The sequence below is a fragment of the Macaca thibetana genome, chromosome 17, assembly GCF_024542745.1.
Source record: "Macaca thibetana thibetana isolate TM-01 chromosome 17, ASM2454274v1, whole genome shotgun sequence".
Classification (NCBI taxonomy): domain Eukaryota; kingdom Metazoa; phylum Chordata; class Mammalia; order Primates; family Cercopithecidae; genus Macaca; species Macaca thibetana.
The window spans coordinates 25,397,240-25,413,315 of NC_065594.1; the positions used below are offsets into that span (position 1 = coordinate 25,397,240).

Here is a 16,076-nt window from a genome sequence, read left to right on the forward strand (position 1 = left end):
TCAGGAGGCTGAGGCAGGAGAATCACTTGATCCTGGGAGGCGGAGGTTACAGTGAGCCAAGATGGCACCACTGCTCTCCAGCCTGGGTGACAGAGTGAGACTTCATCTCAAAAAAAAAAAAAAAGGCACTTCTTTCTTTCTTATGATCTGATCGTTTCTTAATTATTCGCACCAGTTTCCAGTGGCTATGGAGTGTCTACGCTGTGCTAAGTGCTGTTTTATTGAGCGTGTTTTCCCAAAGCTGTAGTTGAAGTCTGCCGTGCAGAGAGAAGTCAGCTGCCACTCTGGCAGGCTTTGAGCTGCCTGGGTCATTAAATGACTTCTTACCCATGGGCTAATGTCCTGAAGGACAGCCAAGGACATGTCTTTCAAGAGCAGAGGTTTTTGTGATATTTTACCATATTGTACTTCTAAGTATGAGACAACTGGTCAGGCAAGGAGATGTCCCTAAATTCTCCTGCATCTGTGGGCAGAGGAGAGGAAGGGTCACTGCACTCAGGGACAAGAGAACGGGTGGGCCAAGTGGTGGCCCTGCGGATCCTTTGTTTCAGGGTAGTGACAGGCATGGATGGCCACTTGACACTTGACAGCTCTCCAGCACTGCCATACTCTAGAGACAGCAGCACTTACTCTCAACATGGCTGTGAACATCTCTGTTCCTGAATGCCAAGCCACTCAGCTGCAGGCTGGGGCACTGCCTGGATCTCTTCCTGGACCTCTGGGGAGGGTAACGAAGCATGGCAGGGGCAAAAATAAAGGTACAACAAATGGAGGCAATTTCACTTCTTCCCCCCAGGAGAGAAAGTGAGAAGACAGAGAAACCAAAGGAGACTTGGACGAATTCAAGTTTCCGTTTGTATTCTGGTAGATGCTAACTTACAACATGATCTCCCAGCAGTGGAAGCGAGGACAGGTAACCCAAAGCCCTTTCTGTCCTGGTTGCCTGAATAGTCTCTGACGAATCTCTGGGTAAAGGAGTTGGGCATAAACCTGGAGGGTCCCAGGAGAGACAATCTCAAGTGGATTCTTCAGATCGTTTGTTTCAGGCTGTGGGGCTGGGAATGTCCTCCAGTGTAAAGGCTGACAGAATACCATCTGGTTTTGAGTCTGGTTTCCTCAGTTGATTAATTTTTTCAAGAATTTTTTTTTCCCAGAAGATATGGCATCATGGGAAAATATATTTCACTGTCATTCCTCTTGGACCTAAATGAGCATGCTATTTTTTCAACCTAAGTGCTTAGATTTTATGTTACATTTGCTTATATACATTCACTTCATTCCATATAGAACTTGAGGTTGCTCATAAAAAAGAAATAAAAAGACCAAAAAAGTGCAAAAAGTACACCAGCCAAAAGGTCTAGAAAGTAGATATATAAAGTTACATGCAATTCCAAGTATAGTAGTTTTTGGGAAATTAGAGGCTGAGTTTTGAAACCCATAAGCAAATGAAAATGATCAGGGAAGTTTAAAAATGAGAAACTAATAAATCAGACAATAAAAAAAATCCTTAATTAAAAGTATGCTCTGGTGAATGAGTAGACAGATCAGTAGAAACAGTCAATAAACATACCTAAATACACATGGAATGCAGTAGATGACAAAGGTGGTATATGAAATCAATGGGGAAACAAATGATGCGGGGACAGTAGGTGGCCATGCAGAAAAAGATAAAATTAGATCACAGGTTAATTTCTAAATGGTTTAAAGACTTAAATTTATAAAACAAAACCATAAAAGTAATGGGAGAAAACACTTAACTTTGTAGTGGAAAAGGCTTTTGTAGTAATGATTCAAAATTCAGAAGCTATAAGAGAAAGGAACATTTATAAATGAGACTCCTAAATCCATGTGGAAAAAAAACAAGTAATGTCAAGTGACAAGTGACAAACTGGGAATATATAAGAAAGCTGTGATAACACAAAGCGCTTAATCCCCTAATTTACCAATTAGGAAAAGGCCAAGAACTTTATAGACAAGAGTTCAAATTATACTGAAAACTTAACACTTATATGACAAGCATTACATTTACTCAATCTTTAAAATAACCTCATAAAGACAAAATAAATCGGCATCTATTATCTTTTCTCACATGGCATTAGCATATGAAATAGAATCCAAGAGAGATCCATCATGCAAACAGACCATAATATAGGTACTGTTACCATCACCATTTTATCACCAGGAACCCGAGACACAAGTGAAGTAACTTGCCCAAGGCCACACAGCTTAGGAGGAACAGAGCCAGGATTCACATCCAGATAGTGTGGCTCCAGACATTTTGCTTATATTCCCTAAGTCCTACAGTAAAAACCATGGACAGCCAATCATAGAAAACAAAACATAAACATAACATGAAACGATGTTAAACATGAATAAACTGGAAACGATGCTAAAACACCCATATACTAAATCAACACAAAACTACAATGAGAGCTTATTTTCACTGTCCTTCAAAGATTCCTGAAACATCTGCACTGTCTAGGAAGGTAGGATTTGAGCTGCATGAAGGCAAGAGGTTAGGTCCAGTGACCTCAGCCTTCAGGTTAAGATTCTATGTAAGGTGTCACAGCTTGAGGGGAATGGCCCCAAATAAATGTAACACAGCTTGCCTTTCCTCCCATTACAAAAGTAATAATGCAGAAAATACATGGTCATGTTTATCCTTGAGGGAAAAAAAATCTATTTAGACCGACGGTACTTCAAAATTACCCCATAAACTGCAAATATATTTCTGAAATAATGTCTGGAAAAGGAATTTAAAGTGGTATCTTTGGTTGCCTGTCAGAATATGACAATGTGAAAATAGTCATTTTCACCTTTTCTGAGATACATCTTTGCTAAAGACAGGAAATAAAGTAGCTTCTATTTTCTCTTCTCATGGCATTGGCATATGGAAAAAGGATACATCATGAAGCGTCCATTATGAGAAAGGAAACCATCCTGAGGAAAGGGTTTGCTCGTTTTATAGGTTGCGGTGAAGTTACAGTTACTGCTGATAATGGGAGGTAGGTTTATGAAGGGAAAATGAAACCCATAGAGAACACCAGGATCCCTCCCTCCCCACCCCCTAGGATTATTCTTAATCCAATGCTTCAATCTCCTGTCATTGCTGCTTTAGTCAGAAGCTCCCACACAGAAAACACAATTGATTTGCGATGATGTTCCTTTTCCTCAGAATTAGATGGAATCCTTGGCAGGCAGTGAAGTGACCACACTGATAATGGTGAGCAAGGGAAAAGCAGCAGTACATTTCAGGAGTACTGAGTGCAGGAAAACCTGACTAATCTATGATGTAGTTACCACGGTGAAAATGTGTCAGATCCTTGCTAACTTTGAAAGTAGGCCGCCTCATCCAAGAAGCTGTCTTTGACCCGTGATGCAGGTATAACAGCTGCATTCTGGATCATCTGAAACACTTTGGAATAAAAATATTTGTGACAGGCCGGGTGCAGTGCCTCAGGCCTGTGTAATCCCAGCACTTTGGGAGGCCGAGGCAGGTGGATCACAAAGTCAGGAGATTTGAGACCATCCTGGCTAACACGGTGAAACCTCGTCTCTACTAAAAACGAAAAAAAAATTAGCTGGGCATGGTGGCGGGCGCCTGTAGTCCCAGCTACTCAGGAGGCTGAGCCAGGAGAATGGAGTGAACCCAGAAGGCAGAGCTTGCAGTGAGCCGAGGTCGCACCACTGTACTCCAGCCTGGGCGACAGACCAAGACTCTGTCTTAAGAAAAAACACAAAACTATATAGAAATGCATAAGGAAAAAGATAACAATCCTACCATTCTTTCTAATTTAATCATCTTGATAAGTGTGAAATCTTTTGACAGATTCTCAGCACTTGTGTATTTGTGTGTGTCTATATACATATATCTATATCCCCACATATTATCCTATATTATTAGTTTACCAGAATGAGCTCACACCATGCATACCACCCCAAAACTTGCTGCTTGCATTTAATATCATGAACATTCCTTCACTTAAATATCAAATACAGTGGTCCCCCTTATCTGAGGGCCATACATTCCAAGACCCCCAGTAGATGCCCAAAACCAAGGATACTAAACTTTATATAGACTTTTTTCCTGTACATGCGTACCTATGATAAAGGTTAATTTATAAATAAGGCACAGTAAGAGCTTAGCAGCAGTAAGAATTAAAGTATTAGTAAATGATTGAGTAAAATAAAGATGACTTCAAGCACTATGATGTCATGGCAGTTGGTCTGATAACTGAGATGGCTACCAAGTGACTCACAGGTGGATAGCATCTGCAGTGCGGATATGCTGGACAAAGGGAACATTCACATTCTGGGTAATATGAGGCAGGATGGTGGGAGAGTTTATCCCTCTACTTGGTATGGAGGGCAATTTAAAACTTTCAAATTGTCTATTTCTTGAAATTTCCACTTAACAGTTTCAGAGTGTGGTTAACTGGGTAAATAAAACCATGGAAAGGGAAACTGTGGATAAATGGAAACAACTGTAGTCTCAGTATTTTTAAGATGATCTAAATATTCTGCAATTTAGAGAAAAGTGATGTATCTCAACATAATCCAGCCTTTCCATTTCTTCCATTCTGAAGAAATTGCTGCATTAAAGATCATTACATGTACTCTTGTTTTTCTATAGAATAGATTCTCTCAAGTGGAACTGGTAGGTCAAGTTTGAATAGCTTTTGCTAGATAGTCCAAGAATAAATAATTCACATTTCCACAAGCAGGGTTTTGAGAGAGCGCATGTGGTACCATATTCAGGGCAGCACTGGCTGTTTTCACTAACTTCATTTTGCCAGTTGGATAAGTGAAACATGTTACTGCATTGTTTCAGATTATATTGCCATGACTGTTAAAGAGGCTCAACATGTTTAATAAGTTTTATTGTCCATTTCATGTTATGTTTCTGTGAATTGCCTGAAATTTTAGTTTGCTTATTCTCTTGTTGTTAGATTGTTTCCTTTTCCTCCTTTTCAATCTGTTGCTATTTGTATCTTAAGGTTATTAATCCTTGGTCTGCCGATCATATACATTGAAATACTTTGCTTACACTGATTTTTGCCACATCAAACTTACATAACTGTTTATATATTTTTCTTTATGGCTTCTGCATTTTTTGACTTGCTTTAAAAGATCTGCTCTGCCACTAGGTTATTTAGAAATTATTGGAAAACCTGTGACTTGGGACTCAGGGTAATGAGGAAATAACTTAAGGAGATTATTTACTTTAGATATATTAATAGAAATAACGTGATGATTTGCAATGGAACTGTAATCATGAGAGCAATGGAAGAGGCCCATAACAATTCAAACTAACTGGGATGGAGAAGGAAATGGAGACATTGTACAAGTCAGTGAATGAAATAGTTCATTTAAAAAATGAGCTATTAAAATATGAATATAAGATGGAAGGGCTAAAACTGGTGTTGATGGTCACAAATGTGGGCAGGTCAAATTTCAGTATTAAAAAGGCAAAGACTCACAGATTTTGTTAAAAATAAATCTGTCCCTATGTTACTTGTGAAAATGCACATAAAGCAAAGCTACAAAAAACATTAAAAATGAAAAGATGAGAAAATAGCTTGGGGAGAGTCAAACAAAAAAGGTGGAGTAATATTAGTACCACATAAAGCAGAATTCGAGGTCCCAAACCTGTCCTTGGGATCAGGGAGATAAAAAGCAGTTGGTGAGAGGGTACCAAGGTAGCCAGGATGTTAAGAAGTTAAGATTGTGGAGTGAAGGGAAGAGCAAGAAAGCAAGATAACACTATGAGCTACCTTTCTACTAAGGCACTTGCCAGTTTGTTAATCGAACAGATTGAGAGACCGAATAGCTAAAGAGAGTTAGCCGTAGTCTTACGATGTTGAGGATATAAAACTTGAAGTTCAGGGCTCCTCAAAATGGAGAACACGTCAGGCTTTCATCTGGGATCATGAAAAAATACATCCTAGGTGTAAAGGCAAACTGGAAATAGACTGGTTTTTATAAGAACCTTGCCTTAAATAAACTCAATCCCTTATTGGATTAAGGGGACCTATGCTTACTTTAACTGCTGCTAATGCTAAAAGACTCCACTCTGAGAAAGACAGTATCAACAAAGCATCCAAACATTTTATTCCAATGTCCAGTATTCAATTAAAAAGAATTACCAGGCATACACAGTACTCAATTTTAAAAAATTACCAGACATACCAACAGACAGAATGAAGAAAAAAAAAACCACAACTCAGAAAAGAGAAGTCCCTAGGTCATCCCACAACCCAGAAAATAGATATCCAGATATTTATGATTAATATTTAAGAAAATAGATGAAGACATGAAGAATTATTCTAAAAACCTGGAATCTATAAAGGATTAAATGAAAAAATCTAGAACTAAAAGTGTAGGAATTAAAATTAAGAAAACAAGAGATGGGTCTTAAGCAGATTAGAAGTAGCTGATGAGAGGACTAGAAACAGAAGAAGAAAAGTCAGTAAAACTAAAGAAATAAGAGAAGAAAAATGTAGAAAATGTGGAAGTGTTTAACACTGTATGTTTTTACTAATATGTGGGAGCTGAATGATGAGAACACATGGACACATGGTGGGGATCAACACACACTGGGGCCAGTTGGGGTGGCGGGGAGCTGGGAAGGTTAGCATCAGGAAGAATAGCTAATGGAGGCTGGGCTTAACACCTGGGTAATGGGATGATCTGTGCAGCAAACCACCATGGCACATGTTTACCTATGTAACAAAATCCTGCACATGTACCCCTGAACTTAAAAGTTGGAGAAAAAAGAAAAAAAAAAAAGTAGAAGTGTTTGAGTTATAAAGAACTTGGGTAAAAGGTTTAGCATACATGAAATTGGAGTCCCATACATGAGGAAGAGAGAGAATGCAGCAGAAGCAATATTTGAAAAGATGATGGCCAAGTATTTTCTCAAAGTGGCCAAAGTCACAAGTTTAAGAATCAATATATACACCATACAGGATAAAAACAAACTAATTCACAATTAAGTACATCATGGTAAAGTTGCTAAAATAGAGACTGAATATTCTGAAGCAGCAGGTGTGGCACAAGGCAATGCTTCTGAAGGAATAACAATAAGACTGACAGCTGGGTTCTTATAAACAAAAAATATAAGCCTGAAATGTTGGATTTGCCACCTATGAAGTGCTGAAAAAAAGATGACTGTCAACCTAGAATTCTATACTGAGCGAAAATGTGTTTGAAATGAAAGCAAAATAAAGGTGCCTAGGATAAGAAAAACAGAAAAAACTACATGATATTCTAGAGGAAATTCTTCAGGAATGAGGAACCCAGGCAAAATCACAAAAATGAAGAAAACCATAAACAGCAACAGGGGTTAATATGTGAGAAACACTGAATAGAATGGCTATAATGATGTCTTACGGGTTTAAAAAAAAGACATTTAGTAAACAGGGAAAAACCTAAAAGACAACAGGGATAGATGGAGTTAAAAGGTTCTAAAGTTTTTGCACTAACCAAGAAGTGTTACAAGTAATAATTTGTTTTAGACTCGAAGGTCAATAAGGAATGTTGTAATCATTAACGTAATTTAAAACAATGGATGAAAGCTCATAAAGGGGAATGATGGATTGACAATTCGTGATTAGTCCAAAAGAAGGTAAGAATGAAAAGAAACTAGAATATAGAACAAAAAAGAAAATAGAAAGCAAATTGTAAGATAACAGATTTAAACCCAAATATGAGTTAACATTATATGTAAAAGGACTAAATACTCCAACTAAAAGACAAAGATTGGGTTAAAAACAAAACTTTATATGCTGTTTATAGGCTAACACTTTAAAGTCACAAAAGGTTTGAAAGTAATAGGATGAAATAAGATATATCCAAAAATGATAATCAAAAGAAAATTAACTATGCTAAGATCAAATAGATAATAAGTCAAGAAGCATCACTAGATATAAAGTGGGACATTTAATGATAAAAGAATCAATTGTCTTCTCCTACATTACTGTGAGAGATCTTTGAATGCATATCTTCTTCATCTTGGTCTATGCGTTGCCAAGCACATAATAGATGTACATTACAAGAGGCCAAATGTGGGCGCAGTAATCCCAGCACTTTGGGAGGCCAAGGTGGGTGGATCACCTGAGGTCAGGAGTTTGAGACTAGCCTGACCAACATGGAGAAACTTTCTCTCTACTAAAAATGCAAAATTAGCTGAGTATGGTGGCACATGCCTGTAATCCCAGCTACTCAGGAGGCTGAGGCAGGAGAATCGCTTGAACCTCAGAGGCGGAGGTTGTGGTGAGCCGAGATAGTGCCATTGCACTCCAGCCTGGGCCACAAGAGTGAAACTCCGTCTCAAAAAGACTGGCCAAATGAATGGATGAATGATCCTTGCCCAGCACCACCACAGCCATTCCAGCCTGCCTGCCTCCTGTGGTGATAGTCTGCCTCTGGCTCTTTCTGGCTATCTTTTGGGCAGTGGAAAGAGCATGGGCTTTGGACTCCAATTGACCCATATTGACTCCTGATTATAAGCAATATCATCCTGTGCAACTGAGTTCTCTGCAGCTGATTTTCTTTAAGGGGTTTTGTATACTACTGGGTCTGTACTCAGTGCTCAGAAACTGTTACCTTAATATTGTTATCACGAAGCTTGAATGAGATGGGGGAGTCAGTGTGGCTGAGAAAAAGATGGTTGACCTTCTCAGCATTTGTCTCACCAGTGGCACAGTATATTAGGGTAAGACTATGGACAGTGTATCAGGGTAAAAATAAATAGCTTCATTTGCTCCCTTTGCATTGTATTCTTGATTCTCCTACTTATCACACTGACCACCCTGAAAACCTGTCTCAGTGGTCTTCAACTCTGACTGCTCCTTAGAATCACCTGGCCTCACCCTAGGCCATTAAATCAGAATGTTCCCCAGGAGTATTTTATGTGTAACTGGGAATGAGTGGTTACTGGCCCTTCACTTTCTTGCTCCTAGTAGAATGAGTCCAACTTGCACAGTCCCAGAAACTACAAGCATTTTCTAGGAGCAAAAACTGTTTCCTAAGGACGGTGCAGAAAGAACAGGGCTTGGTGCTGGAAGTTTAGGGTCCTAGTCTTGCTGCATGTTGGAGATATGACCCAATAAACCACAATACCTCTGTACTCTGGTTCCCTCATTTATCAAATAAGCACCATAGAATCTTCTGTCTCAAACTGTAATGGGAAATTTAAAACAGAATGTAGGTAAGACTTTTTGAACATTTGAAAGTGACACAAGTGTGATTTGTTAGTGTTTCCATCAGATGTTCCCATCAGAATTCAACAGAATCCTCATTGTGCTGCTTACTGGCTGTGGGGCTTTGGACGGCTCATTTTGCTTTTTGAATCCCAGTTTTTCCTCTTCTATAAGATGGAGCTACCTGCTCTTCAAATTGCATAATAGTTCCCATTGCTAGCAGCAAAGTAAACAATGGGAACTAAAAAACACAAGATATTGTATCATTGTGTTGGTTCTTATTATTGGTACTATTATCCAATGCTGTGGATAAGCTCACTCAAGCCCTTGATTCCAAGCGGCGGAATCCCATAGTCTCTCATATTAGCAGATGCTGGCACCAGCGTGGCCATAAGCAGGTGCAACACTCCTGCCTGACAGGCTTTTGGATTTTAAAATGAATGTCAGAGAATCTTTGGTTACCAACCAAGCCGCCGAGGTTGACAGATACAATGCACTTCACTGCCTGAGACCTGCCCCCTTAGCTTCCCTTCCCTTGGCTTTTCTCACTGTTAGGTGTGTGACAGAAGATCAATACTGGCAACAGATGAATGTATGTGATCAACTTAACAGAAGCGGGTTGAAATCCTTTGGTGTGTGGTATCATAAAAGGAGGAAGGTCATTAAGGACACCGGGGCAGACTGAGAAGCAGCCTTGCCCCAAAGCAAATCCTGGCACTTTCCTCTGGCCCACCTTTCCCCTCCAAGCTTCAGCACATGGTACCTTTCTCTAGAGCCCAGAGGCTTTATGTTCTCTAACACAGTGGTCTGCATCTTTACGTTGACCGTAAGTCCAGTGATTATAAAAGTTGAGGTCTTTGGGAAACCCAATAATTAGAGTCGTGGATTTGAAAGTAAGAAATAGGGAAAACACAGTTATTTCTGATTTTTTTTTGGCTCTACTGTTTATAGTCTTGCCTGTGCAAAGCAATACAAATTGATGTTGTCAGCCAGTGACATAAACAGATTTTTCTTTCCTGAAGCGAATCTGATAATTACGATGTTGTAACGTATCTTGTACCACCCAAAACAGTAGATTGAGGATGTCAGGTTTCAGTACAACAAAATGGAACAAGTCTTTTCAGAAGGCACGAACTGTCATTTCAAATGAGACTCTGAAATATGTTCCCACTTACCTACTGATATGGTCCAAACAGCAATGATTTTCAGAAATGCCTTAGTTCTGGAGTTGAAGCGGCTGTGGTGGATGGGATTCTGGATGGCGACGTAGCGGTCCAGCGAGATGGCGCAGAGGTGCATGATGGAGGCCGTGGAGAAGAGCACGTCTAGGTAAATCCAGACCGCGCAAAGCTTGCTGGGCAGAGGCCACCGGTACCCTACGAGGCAGAAGGTTGGTGTCAGTGAGCAACCTTGTGCCTCCTAGAGCATGCGGATCCCTACCCTATGACAATTTCCAGCTCTGGGACAGGCACAGGTGATGGCAAAGGGGACAGCACAATATATTTTTAGTATTTGAAAAAAAGCCCACTGGCGACTGTACTTAAATATGATAAGCTAGCACTGGCTGATGAATGCAGGGTTTGAAAATTTCTAGCGTCTGGAGTTATGTGAGTGTGGCATGGAAACTCAGATTGTCTCTATTTGGAGGTTCTCTTTCTTCCCCCTTACACCTGGCAAAACTTTTCTTAATGGCTTATGTCAAAAGTTGTGTTTTGGCTCCTCTTCTGGAGCACCTCTCACCCTGTACTGTCAGGATTTAGTCACAGATTCTCTGGATTGTATTTCCCTGAGGTTAATCTCACCTCTTAGTCATTATTATAACCATCCAGTCCCATACAGTGATGGCAATAAATTGCATTGGTGCAAATGACTAAATGATTAAAAATTCAGATTGTGAATATGTCTATTTGTAAAAATGAAAAATAATGATCTAATAATGCTTTGGGTGTCAAACTCAAATTTAGGGTATGTGTAGGGAGAGGTGAAGACAAGGGTGAAGAAAAATAAAGGAAGGTGTCCTTGCTCTGAGCTTTGTTTTAGGGAAGCATCTCTCAAACTTTAGTGAGCATCAGACTCTGCCACGCCTCTTACTGCTGGACCTCCCTCCAGAGGTTCTGATGCAGTTAGTCTGGAGCAGGCTGTAGAATTTGCATTTGAATTAGCAAGCTCCAGGGTGATGCGGATGCTGCTGGTCCAGGGACCACGCTATGTGAACAGCTGCTTTAGGGTGGTGGCTCTCAATCCTGGCTGCACATCAGAATCAGCTGGAGAGCTTTAGAGAAGGTCCTGATGCCTGTGCCAAATCCAGCCCAATTAAATCATCTTTGGAGGGTGGGCTGAGGTGGATATCAAATGTCAAAGCGTTTGCAAAGCCTTTTCCCAGCTCCCCAGACAATTCCAATGTAAGAGACACTGCAGGTCACCTGCTGTATGAGGAAGGTTAGAGTGTGCCTTATGGACATAAAGAAAGTGTCCTGGTTTTGTGTTTTGGAGGTAGATCAAGCAGTTATATAAACTTTAATTAGTTTTGATCACAGCATAAGCAGCAGAGTTAGATCTGCCTGCATGTGAGAAGGAAAATATGAAAGTCCACTTTTCTTATTACAGACCCACAAAGCTGAACAAACTCCAACGCAAACGTACACTCTCTACCAAAATGCCACAGGAGATACTTAGATAAGTAAAGAGCGTACGTACAAGCCTAATTTACATCCATTCACTTAGATTATTTGCAAAGAGCTTGAGCTGAAATGAAAGCCTTTTCCTTTGCAGCGCCTGATGGGGGAAACCACACTCTCTCTGTTCGAAACAGATGGCCCTCGGAGGGGTTTTCTCCGCAAGCAGGCAGCCCAGGCCTCAGTCCGTGTTTCCGATGCGGGATAAGGAGGGGGCATTTCCTTGTGGGAGAAGCCTCATGCCCCACGCCCCGTGGACTGGGCGAGGCGGGAGGAGCAGCTCAGGGAGGGGCGGGGCTCCGGAGGGAACAGGCTGCGCTCAGAGCGGCGGCCGCCAGGGGGCGCCCTTGCTCCCCAAGCGGGTGACGCCTGGGGTCACCCCACCCTCCAGCTGCTGTTTTGGTTCCTGCTCTGTCACTCGTCCTACCCCCACTGGAGTTTGCCCCCTAGGGGAGGGGGTTTGGGAAGGGGAGAATCTTCCCCAGGATGCTGGGGAAAGGACAGGCAAATTTAATGAAATCATTCTGGTGTGGCATTTAAATGGTCAAGCGAAGGCTGGACTTGCAATGAGAATTACCAGCTTTGTGCAAACTGGCGCCTGCTCGCCCTTGCCTACCGCCTTCCTTCTTCACACTCTCCAGGGCTGGGTTGATTTTTTTTTAAATCTTAGCCCCTAAGACTTGGCCAGAAAATTTCCCCTTAAAGATAGCTATCATAACCTGTCTCTAAGCTCTGGGGTGACTGCTGCTCGTGCCTGTGTCAGCAGTCACAATAGTCTCTCTCTCCTTTAAGGAGGTATCTGGCTGTATTACTCATAATTTGGAAAGAATATCACATTCTGGTCCCTTGCTGAGAGGTTTGACTGTTTCAAACTCTGTTGAGAAGAAAGCAAGATTAATCCCTTCCCATTTGTTTCCCACCCTCCTCCAAACCAGACGGGAGGAGTGTATGCATACGCATTTTTAAAGAGTTGAGGATATAATTCAAAGGCACATTTCCAAATTAGCTTCTCTGGGCAGGGAACAATTAAAACTGGAGTAATTCATTTATTCTAATGGAGACTCTGAATATTTTAACATAAAACCTACTGCACCACTAATGTCCTCCCTGCAAATGTTCAAGGTAATTGGGAAGGCTTTATCACTCCATTAGAAGTGCCAAAAACTGTGTGACAAAGATGAAACTGTTCTGTCCTGAAGGCTGGAATATTGGTTGGGAATATAAAGGAGCAAAAATCAAGTAGATTCAGAATGACGGGTAAGTTACTGGTTTATGACTGCATCGGGGTAATTTATAAAAATGTCTACATTAAATGTACAGGTTTTAAAGCACAAAACTTTCCAATGATCATTTTTACACAGGATGTACATGTTTTAAAGCACGAAACTCTCCAATGATCACAGATCATAGACTGTCTGATTTTTATGTGAAATCCCATTTTAAGAGTAAAATATAAGTAACATAGTAGACCCTAGTCTATAAATAAAGCCTTCTATTTATCATTTGTTTGCCTCCTGAGCCCCATCTCATCTGCTGATGGCATGCACATGCTCTTTATTACCAGTGCGAGTACAGCTGGGAAACTAATGCCACTCACCATACAGGATGGTTAACATGGACACGGGCATGACAAGGAAACCCAGCAGCATATCAGCTATGGCAAGTGACATCAGGAAATAGTTGGTGGCATTCTGCAGCTTTTTCTCTAGGGACACTGCCATGATGACGAGTATGTTTCCAGCAATGGTTAGAATAATCACTACAGCTGTCAATAAAGCAGACCAGTTTTTTTCCTGGAGATGAAGTAAGGAGAGACACGATGGTGAGAGGCACCCTTCACAGGAAAGGTTGGTTCGATTTTCAGAGTCGACTGTCCAGTTAAATGCATCAGAAGTGTTAGCTTCTCCGGAGTTAAAGTCATTACTGTAGAGCCTGGTGTCTTCATTTAATTGCATTAAGGAGTTCGTAGTTGAGCTCAAAGAAGTATTTTCTTCACAAAGAATATCCATGTCTAAGCCAGAACTTGTAGCAGATGAGGTGTGGAAGGACTAACACGTTATAGCCTCTGCTCACCATTCACCTTGATGTCCCCATGCTCTGTAACACTGAGACTGGTGTACATGCTGGTCTCCCGGGGCTGGATTTTTGTCTTCCATTATTACAATTATTACAATGATAAAGAACCGAACTGTGGTGGCTCTAAGTTTTCTTCATTCACAATTTTAGGAGAGTCCACGGTTTGATTTTATTATTTTCTCGGCAAAGCGAGGACAAAAAAGCAGAATGAACTTTTAGCATAGAGGTTGCAGGTTTTTTTGAGCATTCGGGGAGATAAATGTCCTGGACAAAGAAGAAAAGTTTTATAACTACTGGGACTCTTGTTTATATCTCATTTTGTTGGTTATGCCGATAGTACTAGTTTAGCCACAGTATTATTAAAATAGCATGCAATCAGAAACAGCGGGGATGTACACATTCTACATTAAGAAAGTCAATTAAAAATACATCCAGTGTTAATCCCATAGTAATTGGATGTACTTTGGGTTACAGTTCTCAGCCATTCTTAGGCTGAATTGCCACAGCTGCCGTCAGGAATTTCAGCTCCCACAATGTTGCTTAGTTAATAAAAGGAAAACAAAAAAAGTCTTAAGATTAGCAGACAACTTTGCTCACTAGAAATTCTCATTGAAATGATTACATGTTGGCCAAGCATGATTTCAAACCGGAAAGAAAATTACATAGCAATAAAATATAGCGGCACGAGAACTTACATTTGTCTTCAGGGTCCACACATGAGATGCAGCGAGTCGCAGAATAACAAGTGTATCTCTCACAGTAATTAAACTGGTGTAGAGTCCCCTCTTCTTGAGCTTCCACCAGCATAATATGATAGTAATTTGGTTTCTGTTTTGCTGACTTCAAAAACTGCATGCAAGAGCCGAGCCAGCTCCCGCACTGCTAGGATCCTGTTGGCTTCCTCTGGCACGGCTCGGCTGGGTTCCTCCCTCCCTGTGCGGCTCGCCTCAGCAGGCACACATTTAGAAATCATTCACGAGCCCCTCAAAGTCACACAAAAGAACTGCACGGGAAAGTAGGAAGAGCTGTCTGCACCAAGGGACTCCTGGTTTCCACGGGAATGGAGTAGCTCTCTGGCTGCCTCGTTCACTTCATCAGACCTCCCTCTATGTGTATGTCATAAGCTGCAAGGTAGCAACAGCCAGGAGGGCGGACCAAATAGGCTTTTTCTTCTCCCTCTTTTTGCTACATATTAATATTGGGGAGTTTTCCTTTGCTTTTGAGAGAGAGAAACTGGAGAAATGGCCTTTCGTGCAGATTCCCATTAAGGTGGGTAAGTGGCACTGTGGTCATTTTTTCGGCTGAAGGGTGAAGAGAGAACATAAATAAGGCTGAAAAACAGTACGTCCTGGGAGTGCTGTGAGCGTCCGGCATTTCCGTCCAAAGCCAACAGTGTTTGTGTCCAGAGTGGAATTACTGACGTTGGCCACATGGGCTCAGGGTGGCCAGGCACATCTATGGTGATAACTCTGATACACTATTAGCACTATTTTTGTTTAATAGAGATGCCATTGAACTGGCTTATTTTCTTCAGCAGAAGTATGCCACCCAGATGTTATTCAAAACCTCACATGTGGTAGGAAATAAGTTGGTTTTGCAGTACCAACTTTTTCCCCCACCGGTAATGACAACTTGCCTTACTTGTAAAGAAAGCCGTTTCCCAAGTAGGTTTCTCAAGGAAGCAGTTCGATCTCTCTATTTTTGCAGGCATGAAAATATTTTCCTCAATACTTGGGTTTTTCTAGAGTTCCATCACCTTCTGTTCTTCACGTTCTCCCTAGACAAATTCAGTTACTCTCATGGCTTCAATATGGTTGTGGCCAAGTCTGTACCTTCATAGCTGACTATTTCCCTCAGTTCCAGACTTAAATCTCCAGCTGCCCATTGGCTCCTTCCATGGTAGCCTATGAGACCTCAACCTCAGCATCTTCCCTCACTCTCCATCCCCCTGCCCTGCTCTCAGTGCTTGTTCCTACCCATTCACTTGCGTGATGGAATCACCACCTCTTCAGACAGCTGCTGTTATCGATAACTCTTCATTCTGGCTGCCAGATCCCAGCGTAGTCTCCAGCGCTACCTCTGTATGCATATTTCCCACATGTCCTCTCCTGCAGCCTGCAGC

The 16,076-nt window shown here is 41.2% G+C and overlaps 1 protein-coding gene across 3 annotated transcripts in view; it reads right to left on the reverse strand.

The window, feature by feature from the left end:
- The window catches only part of HTR2A (5-hydroxytryptamine receptor 2A), a 63,788-nt gene extending 48,101 nt beyond the window's left edge, over positions 1–15,687 (reverse strand). Inside the window, exons 1-3 of one of the 3 annotated variants that reach the window (XM_050766322.1) lie at positions 14,650–15,683; positions 13,476–14,218; positions 10,379–10,579 (exon numbers count right to left, since the gene is read on the reverse strand). In XM_050766322.1, coding sequence (XP_050622279.1) covers positions 10,379–10,579; positions 13,476–13,887 — 613 coding nt within the window. In that variant the 5' untranslated portion in view covers positions 13,888–14,218; positions 14,650–15,683. Of the gene's footprint in view, positions 1–10,378; positions 10,580–13,475; positions 14,615–14,649 lie in introns of those variants that run through there. The other 2 variants (XM_050766324.1, XM_050766323.1) reach the window with 2 other exon arrangements.
- Positions 15,688–16,076: the final 389 nt, after the last annotated feature.